Source organism: Apium graveolens, chromosome 9 (genome assembly GCF_009905375.1).
Source record: "Apium graveolens cultivar Ventura chromosome 9, ASM990537v1, whole genome shotgun sequence".
Taxonomy (NCBI): domain Eukaryota; kingdom Viridiplantae; phylum Streptophyta; class Magnoliopsida; order Apiales; family Apiaceae; genus Apium; species Apium graveolens.
The window spans coordinates 155,976,281-155,989,058 of NC_133655.1; the positions used below are offsets into that span (position 1 = coordinate 155,976,281).

Sequence of the window (12,778 nt, forward strand, 5' to 3'; positions counted from 1 at the left end):
CATGTTAATATCTAGACTAGTTACTTTATTTTATCTTTACTTTCAATTCATATTACATATATATTTTTAAAATAAGTTACTTTTGAAATTATTATTTTGTTTTTTTAAAAAATTTTCTGCATAAAATATTCGTATATCATGTATCTCATTATTTAAATTTTAATATTGCCTTAATTTTTTTTATAATGACTTTAAATTAATATTTAATCTCTTAAGGAAATATTATATTTATATTTTAATACTCTAAGTTAACACTTTGACAAATAATATGTTGGAAGCTGTAACACTTTGTAGCTAATGCAACACCTTGTCTTTAGCTAAGGTAACATAAAAAAGACAATGTTAAATTAACTCATAACTACCCTATCTAAGTTAACATATTAGGCAACATTTTTAGGGAGGGTGTTACGATAGGTCATATACGGTGTAGTGATGATGCATATTTTTTATGGTTAATGGATGTCGTTTATACCGTTACATTTGTCTTGCATTTTTAATTGAATTAATGTGCAAAAAATGTACTTCACATTACACATAAACTATAACTTTTATATCAATTTTTATTACTTTTCATATATTTTTGAATTTCTTTTCTTAAAATTTAATTTTCTAAATTTCAATCATAGATAATAATAGGCTCATATTGTATTTAAATTAATCAATAAAAAATTTCTTATCTTGAGCATCACAATAAGGAGCTTTAATTAAATTTTGCACCGCTCAATTCAATTGCCAAAGTTTATTTGCAGATAGGCTTCACCCTAATCTATAAATGTTAACATTAGGAAAAATATGGACATGGTGGGAATGTCAAGTAATCAGTAGTTTTAAATTTTTTAGGTTGTAGACTCTTTAATTAAACACTCCTCTCAATTATATATGATATTTTTTGTACCTGAGTTCTGTTTAAACGGAGCTCTGATACCCTGTTAAGTAATCGGTCAATATAAAATCTTGAGACTGTAGAGCAAGATCCGAACAAAATTTTATACTATTGAACGGTGAAAACAAGTGGTTAAAGGAGTGTTGCTCTTAAAAGATGTATCTCAGCGGGCTCATTTGAATCTGTAATTGACGAAAATACATCATTACAGTTAAACATAAAAATTTTAAAAGTCCATTTAAAAAAGCCATCACATAAAAAGCAAAGTTTGCCATTGGTTCCTGGGCACTGAACTGTAATGTTGGCCGGTGATTGTGATTCAAGAAGAGAATTAGGGTACCAATATTTAAAATTTTGACCGGTAGTTAAAAATTCAACGACTGGGAAGTAGGAGGTCAGGTTGTAATACGTTGAAATATGCAGGAAGTGAATTAGATCGTAAACTTATAACCAGGAAAATCAATAGTTTGGATTCTCAGACAAACACACAATCATTTACCTCAATTTATAAAATTTGAGCAACCACGGCCACATACGGTGGTTATAAAATTTTAAAAAATAGCCAAGTACATCTTTTTTTTTTGCAAAAAAATTTTCAATTTTTTTAAAACAGAAAACATGTCGTCCAGTGTAGGTTGTAGCACTCAACCTCGATTTTGATTACAACAATCTTATAATCTCAAGTTATATTATTTTGTTTCGAGATCTCGATTATTATTTAATTATTCGATTTTATCCTGAATCGCATTAGCCAAAAATTTTAGGGCTTTATTGAATTATTCGGTTAACAATTATATGCAGTATTATATTTTCAACAATATTTTTGGTTCAGTTGTTGATTTTAAATAGTACAAGGGTTAAGTGAATCCTTAATTACAGTTCTCGTAATCCTTAATTATAGTGTCGATGTTAATTGTAATCAATAAAAAAAGTTGCGGTTTAATCTTGGATGTGCCAACAAATATGAGTTTATTAAGGAGGAAGATGATTCTTACGGCATAGGTAAGTCGCGTATGAAAAAAAAATCATGGTCAAGGTATTGTCCCGCTTACTTTTATGTACTTTTATGTCTCATTATATTCATTTTATACCTATAACACACATATCAACACAAGCTCTTTTGAGAAAACAATCTCTTCATTTTTTGAAATGAGGGTAAGGGTAAGGCTACGTGTGGTATAACCTCCCTACACATTGTCGTAGACGGTATTTACTGGGTACAGATGATTAATTGATTACTTTCATTTTTAAAAAAAATTATAATAAATTATTTTTATTTGCAAAAATACTATTTTTCAAAATTTTCTTGTAAACATACGGTTTTCTCTGCAATTAGATATAAATTGCAATCATGCAACCTCGACAAGTTTCTGGTACTCCATATAACCTCAAATATAACAAAAAAACTTGCATATCCTGTTAATTTTGGTTACACGGTATTTTTTAGGTGCTTGTAAAATCGTAAGAAACCTGAGAAACCCTAGTGTTTTTTGGTAATTTCTCTTATATTTTTAATCTAAACAATAGGATTGCCCATGTTATTTTGAAAAAAAGGAGCAAACTTGTTATTTAAAACAGAAAAGATAACCTGTTTTAGCCGAAAACATCAATTGGTTATGTATTAGTAGTGTTCCAGAAGTCCGCAATTAAATGGGATTAAGTGCCAATTAATCGCTATTCGATGGGAAAATAAAATGATAAATCAAAAATCGGGTCAACAATCCTTTTTACAAAAAGCGGACAAGAATCGAAAAAATCAGATTAATCGGTCAAAAATCGAGTTAATCGGCCTAATTGGTAAAAAATTTAAAAAATATTTAGAAAAATGAAAAATATAAAAATATAAATTTGTATAAAATTTAAGAAAAATATTATTCTCATATACATAATTACTATTTTAAATGGTTAAATAACGAATTATCTTAAATTTTCATCTCGAATTGACCTCAATTCAAAAATTAGATCTTAAAAATTATATTTACTTTAATAATATCACATATTTTAAATTGGGCTTAATACTCTTAGGTGAGTACAAAGGGAGTTCAATTGCAAAAGTAGGGGGTATTTTTGTAATTATAGAATTTGATTAAAAAATTAATGCTCTACATAATATACAATTAGAAAAATTCGAAAATTCGCATTCATATCGGAGAAAAAGCGGATATTATCCGTATCCGAAATAAAGCGGATATTATCCGTATCCGAATTCGTGATATTCGAATTCGAAATTAAATACATATATGATATTTAAATTATATAATATATGATTAGAAATTTATTTTATTAACTTGTAGTGTATGTATATGAATTAAATAATACATTTATACAAATTTTATATAATTGTACAAATACTTTACATATATAAAAATATTATTTGAGTTTTATTCGTAAAAAATTGTTCAAAAATTATTGTCAATATGTAGGGGTATCAAAAAATCTGACATTCGTCCGAAATATCCGCATTCGTATTCGAGAAAAAGCGAATATTATCTGTATCCTAAATAAAGCGGATATTATCGGTATTTGAATTCGACAATTGTGAATACGGATCCGTATCCGAATTATTCGTTTGACAACCCTATTTGAAACTAATTCTATTAATCAGATTGTCAGGTCTAAACTTATATATTTTTAAATTAAATTTTTGATCTAAGGAATCTAAGATGAGCAAGAATGGTATTTAAAATCAAAACATGAAATGATGATAAGAGATAAGCCCCTACTTCGAGCTATTTCATCGGAGCGAAAGTATGCCAATTTGAAAAAGCTCCCCACTCGTATCAATCAAACATCTACACTTGCCATTTGCATCTCTGAAAGGGTAAACTGCACTCTCCTTTGTGATGCGATAAGCAACAGATATTGGGCATGTTTGGCCCCCACTTAATAAGTGGTTTGTTAGTTTATTAACTTATAAGCCTGTAATTACTTATCGATTAGTGTTTGTCGATCAAACTTATAAGTTGGATTTAGAACTTATAAGTTGGATTTAGAACTTATAAGTTGGATAAGTTGGATTTTCAACTTATAAGCTGATAAGTTGAATGTTAGTAATTACGTATTTTTTTTCTAACTTATTTTGATTTTTAATTTTTTTTATTAATATTAGTTTTTAAATTTATGTTATTTAAATATTAAATTAATTTAAAAGTCATGAATTAAGATAATAATATTTAAAAAATATTTATTTTAGTTCATTTAAGTTAAAAAAATTCTGACTTATAAATAAAATTAACCAAACACTTAACAAACTTATAAATATTATATATTTATCATTTTTAAGCCACTTATTAATTTTAAATTTTAAATTACTTATTTTAAAATTTTTTAAACGGTCACATTATTAAACTTGTGGGTACAGGGAGCAGGATCAGCATATCATATATTTATTAGGTCTTGTACTGTTTCGCTTTTGTTGTGGTCTCTCATAGAATTCGAGAAGCGTTATCTTCTCCGACTCGAAATTTAACCCGAACACATATATATATATATATATTTTAATTTCTTGATACCCGCCCTGATGTTTGAACAGAATAGCTCAAAAGGAAGACTCCTGCAGCAAATGTACCTGCAAACTCCACATAGCTATTACTTGCGACCTGCCTTCTTGATTGAATGGATGAATACAACAGAACTTAGAAACGACTTGGTGCGTTAATAAATATCATAATTGTTTTATGGATCAATACAATACAACTCACAAACTTGATCGACTCTGATGATCCAGTAATATTATTAGACTCTAATTTTAGGAGATTGTCTCTTTGCTATAATTTGCCAACCCCTTCAAATGAGATTGTTGTCTTTTATTTATACTAAATCCCAAATGGACTTTTTTCTTACAAAGTGGGCCTTTTTGGGATTTACATAATGTGTTACAATTATTCTAACTATAATTCCTTTGGGCCGTCTTGTCCTGGTCCAACATTTGTCCCCCTCCTTGTTTTGTGCAATATCTTTAGATTTGTGTTTTCCTGCTTTTTCGCCCTTACGTTTTGAATTTCGAGATTTTTGTTTTGATACCTGAATAAAGTTAGTGGCCGGATAGGATAATAAAATGAAGGGAAATAATAGAGAAAAAAACGAATAAACAGAGCAAAAGAGGAATAAGAAATAACTGTAAATTCGAGATAGGAGTCAAATGTGTGTGCCTGAAAAAAGAAAAAGAATTAAACGCAATGCTTTCTTGTCTTGTTGCTGTTCTCTTTCTTTCTCTTCTCTTTTCCCCCTTTTTTTTTTTGAAGACATATATCCGTTCATGTGCGTTTTTGAATTTGTTTTTACAGGTTTCTTTGCAGATTGGCGGGCTAACCTCTTCGGCTTCCTCCCAGGATACCTAAAAGGCGTTTGTTGTACGTCCTTGGTTCACATTGTAAGTTATCCTCTCTCTCCATTCTTTTTTCTTTTTTATCTGCGGGTCGGTCGTGTTTGTCTATAGTTAACGAATTTAGAATGGTCGACTTTCCTTCATCGTCGTCATCGCATAGTGCCTCCAATCGAGACCCCGGGAAGCGACCATTAGAGGAGGGTGATGAAGAGTCTGTTTTAAACTTGGATAATCTAGAGATCCCGGATCTAGGTCAGTGTGGACCTTTTGAATTCTTAGGGAGCGATGAGTTTTTGAAGGGGATTCCTACCGGACCTTTGCCTTCTCCTCCCCTAAGCCCTCGTACCCTGGAATTCAGAAACAGAACGGTCGAGGAAAGTCTTCGGTTAGGTAGGATCGAATTTGAGAGCAAACATAGTATAAATTATCTTAGTTACTATATCACCGTCGACCCACCCCCCCCCCCCCCCCCCGTGAGTAAGTTGAAGAGTTACATCGACTTATCTAACGGTTACCGGTATCGAGTGCCGACCGCAGATGAGAGGGTTTAGATGATGCCCGAGTTCGGGATGCATGGGGTTGCGATGATTATGTTTCAGTTTGGTCTTCGTTTGCCGATGCATCCTTTCTTCCTGACGATGTATGAGGCTATCGGTTGTGGCCTATGGCAGTTGACATCGAATTCCATTGCTCAGTTAAGTGGTTTTGTGGCGTTGTGCTGTGATAAGAGTCGATCGCCGACTCTGAAATTGTTTTTCTCTATTCATGGTGTGCGGTATTATGGTGGTCAAGTATATTTCGACTCACGACATAGAAGGATGAAGATTGTTAGCGTTAGATCATCGAACTCCGATTACCACTCCCAATGGCTGTTCGTTGGGGGTCCTGATTTGGAATTTGTAAAGCCTTGCGGGAAAGTTAGTCAGGGCACGATTGATTATTTAAATAACTTGGAGAAGCACGATATTGCTTATCTCGATGAGTTTCATGGGTCGAGGACGTGGTATACGCATTTAGATTTGAAGGACTTTGGTTTTTTAGAGATGCACGATTGTAAGGGGGATGTTTTATTTGTTATTGCCCTTATTTTGTTTATGTACTTAGTTTTTGTAGCTGTCATTGTTGACTCTTGTCTATCTATTTTCGTATGTGTCTATATATAGGGTGACTGACTTGTTGTTTTTTTTATCTTTGTGTTGTAGTGGGAGGCGCTTCTCTGAAAAAGGTTTTAGACGGCGGAGTTCGAGGAGGGATGGATAAGGCAATGATGCTGCTGTTGCAACGTGCCTCGAGGAAGCCTTCCGATGCGGCCAGGCCTGGACCGTCGGGGGTCCCTCATTCGGTTTCAATTGAGTTGCTCGATGATCAGGGGAACAAGGTGATTGAAGACAATGAGAGGGTTGTGTCAGACCTCGTCCGCGTGGAAGGTAACCCTCGAAAGCGACTTCGGAGGGAAGATGATGAGGTAGTTGTTGGTGGACGGGAGGCTGATGTCGAGGGAGTGAACAAGACTGTGACCGTTGCTGGGAATAGGGTTTATATGGGAAACACCGTCGACCCTCGTTCTAAGAAAGAGGTGGTGAGGGTTGAGATTCAGCCTACAGAGCGATGGACGGGTGGATCCACCGTGCTCTTGAGAGCACTTAATCTTTTTAATCTACCTCAGGATTTAGTTGCTTATGATGGTCGGAGGCGTGAGGATCTTGTTGATCGATGTAAAAGCCGGGATGGGCGAGTATGTGCATTCCCTTCTCTCTCTTTTCTATGTGCATATATTTTTGCCTTCATGTCCATTCATCGTCATTCATTCACCCCCCTTTTTTTGAAGTTTCTTTCCGATTTTATGCACATATTGGAAGATTACAAGGCTGATGTCGATGGTGAGGCTTGTTCTAAGCTCGAAGCTGAGGTTGCTGCCCTGAAGGGGGAAAAGAAGAAAATCGCGGCGGGTTTTGCAAAACTCGAGCATAGGGTGGGTGATTTGGCTAAGGCAAATTCTGCGTTTTCAAGGAAGATTGCTGAGATGGAAGTTGCTGAGAAGGCATCGAGTGGCAGGGTGCAGGAACTCGAGGGTCGACTTCTCGAGGTTGAAAAAGAGCTTGATGAGGAGAAGAGCAAGCGCCAAGGCTTGGATCGACAGGTCGAGGGAATGGATGGCTCTTACAAGTTGATAGTGAAGGAAAATGAAGACTTGAAAAAAGAAGTAGAGAAAGCTGTTGAAGATATCGTTGATGCTTTGGGCGATGGTTACGGACGATGTCTCCGAAGGATGGAAGAGGCTGGTTTTGTCGTCGAGGGTCATGCCTTTGATGATTATCTTCGGGATCTATCGTCGAAGGGTGATAATGCATGAAGGCGGGGTATGCCCTGTGGATCTTTGTAACTGGATTTGAATGTTTTTATGTACTTAAGAATTTTATTGATAACACCGGATGATGGATTTGTAGCAAGTTTTGGATACGCGATCCATGGTTAAGTTTACTTCCATATTTTAAGTAGTTGCATATTGGCAGGTTTTATCATCTACTTGTCTCGAGTCTGAAATATTAAGCCGTTTATTAAGTTTGTGGTCGAGTGTTTACACTATGAGAGAGATTTTATAGCCCGGCTTGTCGACGTGATGAGGCTGTATAAATATTTGCCTAGAGATGAATGGTTTCGAGTCTCCGATTGTTTGTTTGGGTATTTTCAGATTAATCTGTGAGCTAAAGCTTATCTTTAATCTCTTTTTTGAAATGTTTATGTCGATGAAAGTTTTCGAAGGTTATCCTTTTGTTCTTGCCGATTATGTAAGGAATGAAGAAAGCGAAAGTCTATGTTCCTTACTTAGACTAAATTAAAGAAATTTGTTCATCATAACTTGATCACCCCTCGATAAGCGTCTCATAACGACCCTCATTGCATCGAGGGTTTGTCTTTGGTATGGCATTTGCTGCCTCAAGATAACAGGTTACAACTGAGATCAAATTACTGATAGAACTTTTTGAGATGAATCCCATTCCAGGCATTTTTGATGGGTTTCCCGTCGAGGTGTGCAAGCTCATAGGTCCCCGCACTTACAAGTCTCGAGATCTGATAAGGGCCTTCCCATGCTGGTTTGAATTTTCCTGAAATAGTGGGTTTCGATGCCACGGAATCCCTTAAGACGAGGTCGTTGACCTTGAAGTTTTTGGGTTTGACCTTTTTGTTGAAGTACCTTGCGGTTTTCTCTTGCTGGGCGATCATCCGCATTCGGGCTTCTTCCCTTGTTTCTTCTAACAAATCATTGTGAAGGCGAAGGCCTTCGAGAGAAAGAGCAGGATCAAATACATCGACACGTGGTGAAGTGAGACTTATCTCAACAGTTATGACAGCATCAACCCCATAAGCCAGACGAAAAGGAGTTTCACCCGTCGCGCTTCGGGGAGTCGTCCTATACGACCACAACACGTTCGGGAGTTCATCGACCCAACACCGGGGTATTTCTTCAATTCTTTTCTTCAAGCCTTGTAGGATGGTTCTATTTGTTACTTCTGCTAGACCATTAGCTTGGGGGTATGCTACAGATGCTTTGATGTGCTGGACTTTTAATTCGAGCAGGGTTTCCTCAAACCGTTTCCCTACGAACTGAGTGCCGTTATCAGAAACTAAGATTCTGGGGATCCCAAAGCGAAAGATGATGTATTCTATAAAGAATTATGTCATCTCTTTTTCTCGAATTTTAGCAAGGGGTTTTGCTTCGACCCATTTGGTTGCGTAATCCACGGCGACTACGATGTATTGGCACTGATTCTTGAATTTTGGAAAGGGACCCACAATATCTATTCCCCATTGGAAAAAGGGGCATGGGCTGAGAATAGAGTTTAGCTCAGTCATGGGTCGACGATTTACATTTCCATGAAGCTGACATGCTTGACATTTTTTGACGTAATCTTCACAATCCTTTCGAATTGTGGGCCAGAATAGACCTTGTCAGATAATTTTGAGGGCTAAGGTTTTCCCTCCTAGATGCTCACCACAGATTCCCGTATGTATTTCTACGATCGCTTGGAGGGCCTCTTCTGGAGACAAGCAACGGAGTAGAGGCTTAGAGAGGGCACGTCGATATAACTCCGAACCCACAACACAGTAGTTCCTGGCTTTAAACATAAGAGTGCGGGCTTTGGACTTATGCTCAGGCAACTTGTTGTCGATAATGTACTCAAGGAAGGGTTGGCGCCAATCGAGCCTAGCCTGGATTTGATTAACTGACACTTCGTCGATGGAGGGGGTCTCCAAAATGTCGACGTATATTGGGCTGAGATTAGTAGGGAGGTTGGAAGAGGCCAGTTTGGCTAGAGAGTCGGCCCACTGGTTCTCCTCCCTGTCGACGTTTGACATTTTCCATGAAGGAAATTTACTAAGAAGCTCTTGTGTTCTTGTTAAATATCGGGCCATCCTTTCATTATGCGTCTTAAATTCGCCACTTATCTGTTTGGAAACCAACTGAGAATCCCCAAATATGTCAATGACCTCTGCCTCGAGATCGGATGCGAGCTTTAGTCTGGCGATGGGTGCCTCGTACTCGGCCACGTTGTTTGTGGCGGAGAACCCGAACTTGAGAGCCTATTGGATTTTGAATCCTCCTGGACTGATTAGTATGACCCCTGCTCCTCCAGAGTTGGATGTCAAGGAACCATCAACAAACAAAAGCCACGGGCGAGACTGGTCATCTTCAGGTTTATGTGTCTTGGATTTGAACTGGCATTCAGTGACGAAATCCGAGAGAACTTGGGCCTTGATCGCCGTTCGAGGTTTGTACTCGATGTAGAACTGGCTTAACTCGATGGTCCAAGCTGCGAGCCTGCCTGTTATGTCGGGCTTGTGCAGGATTCTTTTCAGAGGTAGATTGGTGAGAACATGGATTTCTCTCGCTTGAAAATAATGACGGAGCTTACGACTCGCGACAACGAGAGCGTATACGAGTTTCTCGACTTGTGGGTATCTTGTTTCCGCGTTTCGGAGTGAGTGGCTGATGTAATATACAAGGACATCTTTTCCCTCATCGACACAAACCAACACTGCCGCGACGGTTTCATCGGAAGCTGAGAGGTATACTCGTAGCGGTTCGCCTGTCAAGGGCCGAGTTAAAACTGGAGGATTTGTCAAAAATATCTTTAATCCGTGAATTTTTTTCACAATCTTCATTCCATTCAAACTGTGATGATTTGGAAGCTTTCTTCATTGCAGAGAAAAATGGGAGGCACCTCTTTGAAGATTGAGGAATGAACCTTCGAAGAGTGGCTATACACCCTGTGAGCTTTTGTAAGTCTTTAATGGATCTTGGTTTGCTCATTTCTAGAATAGCTTTTGTCTGAGCTGGATCGGCCTCGATGCCTTTCTGGGTGACCAGGAACCCCAATAATTTACCTGTAGTAAGGCCGAATGAGCACTTTGCAGGGTTCAGTCGCATGTTATTTGCCCTTGCATTGGTGAACGTTTCTCGAAGGTCTGTCACATGGTCGGAGGCAACTTTTGACTTTGTAATCATGTCATCGACGTATATTAGCATGTTTATTCATATCTGCGAGAAGAATATTTTATCCATCGTCTGCTGAAAAGTAGCGCCCGCATTGATTAATCCGAAGGACATTACTTTGTAACCAAAGACTCCCCTGTGTGTGATGAAAGCGGTTTGTTGCCAGTCATGGGAATCCATTTTAATTTGATTATACCCCGAAAAGGCGTCCATAAAGGACAGGAGTTCATTTCCCGCTGTGGCGTCGATGAGTTGGTCGATATTGGGCAAAGGGTAAAAATCTTTGGGGCACGCCCTATTAACATCTGAATAATCAATGCACATTCTCCACTTCCCATTGCTTTTCTTAACCAGAACCACGTTCGATATCCATGTGGGGAATTGCACAGGCTCGATGAAGCCGTCGTCGAGGAGTCTGTCGACCTCTTGGTCGATGGCTGTTGTTTTCTCGGCCGAGAATATGCGTTGTTTCTGTCGCACAGGCCTGGTGTCCTTACTGATGTACAGCGAATGTCGAGCAATGGCCTCTGGGATGCCGGGCATGTCCCTCGGGACCCAAGCAAAAATATCGGAGAATTCCCGAATGAGGTTCGTGATTTCTTTTTTGAGATCTGATGAGAGATTCTTGCCAATTCTTGTTGTTTTATCGGGGTTTCCTTCAAATACTTCTATATCTTCTGTTTCCTCGAGAGGGGAGCATGAATTGCTTGTGGATGTGTCGATCAATTCTCTTGGGTCGATGTCAAGTACTTGATTGACTTCTAACTCTTCATCTGTCTTTTTCCTTGGAGAAATAGTGGTTAGGTAACACTGCCTAGCCGTCGCTTGATCACCAATCATTTCTCCTACACCAAAGTCCGTGGGGAACTTCATTTTCAAATGGGAGATGGAAGTAATGGCCCGAAGGGCGGTGATCGTTGTTCGTCCCAATATGGCGTTGAAACTCGAGGATGCACTGATCACATGAAACTTGACCATCTTCCAAATCTAACATGGGGGAGAACCAAAAAGCACCGGCATGTCGACTGTCCCCACTACATGTACCTCGTTCCCAGTAAAACCATACAGAGGCGTTCGGGCATTCTCCAGGCGTCGATCTCCGAGGTCCATTCGGGAGAAGGCATGATGGTAAAGGACGTCGATGGAGCTGCCATTGTCGACCAGCATTTTTTTTACCGTGTTGTTTCCCACCCGGGTCGTGATGACAAGGGCGTCCTGATGGCCTTCGATGAGACCAGGGCGGTAGTCATCATTTGAGAAGGAAATGACAGGGGACGGATTTGTCCGGGTGCGTTTGTATGTCGGTGGGTTGATATTAAAAACCTCACGAGCATAGCTTTTTCGGGAGTTATGAGAGAATCCCCCGACTGCCACACCACCAAAAATAACGTCAATTACCCGATCTTCTTCAACTCGTCTATGGCGTCGAGGAGAATCCTCCCGCTGTACATAATGCACTAGCTGTCCTCGGCGAATTTTGCCCTCGATGAGGTTGCTTAGTTGAAAGCATTGTTCAGTTGTGTGGCCTGTATCCTCATGGTAATCGCAGTATCTAGAGCTTGGAGGACGACACAGTTTCATGGGTCTTGGAGGATGATAGTCCGACTCTGTCTTTAGGACCGCTAAGATTGTCGTTTTCTCAGTGTTAAGCTTAGTAAATTCTTTTTCTGGACGACTGCGGGGTTGCCAGTCTCTCTCTCTCTCTCTCTCTTCTGTCCCTTGGTTGATGCTCGACGGTATGACTAGGTGGTGAACGGCGACGTTCTTGACGTCTGTCACGCGCGGGAGATCGCGGACTGTAGTTGCATCGACGTTCATACCTGGAAGAGCGTTTGGGGGACTGTATGCAGCTTACTACCTCTTGGAGCATCATGCGATGTTCTATAATTTGGAATGCTGCTTGTAAGGTTTTGGGTCTTTTCTCAAAGATCTCCTCTAAGAGCAAACCATGGCGAGATTTATCAATGCTAGCTGTCGGAAAATTGACTGTCATTTGCTCGATTAAATCCGGAATCTCAGCTATTTCTTCTCTGAATCGTGTTAGAAAACTTCAGAGACTTTCTCCTGAGCA

General features: G+C 38.6%; 1 protein-coding gene across 1 annotated transcript; it reads right to left on the reverse strand.

Annotated features, from left to right (window-relative positions):
* Positions 1 to 11,694: 11,694 nt before the first annotated feature.
* Positions 11,695 to 12,525, reverse strand: LOC141685683 (uncharacterized). Its single transcript, XM_074490773.1, has one exon. It carries the CDS (start codon positions 12,523 to 12,525, stop codon positions 11,695 to 11,697), a length of 831 nt encoding a protein of 276 aa, XP_074346874.1.
* Positions 12,526 to 12,778: the final 253 nt, after the last annotated feature.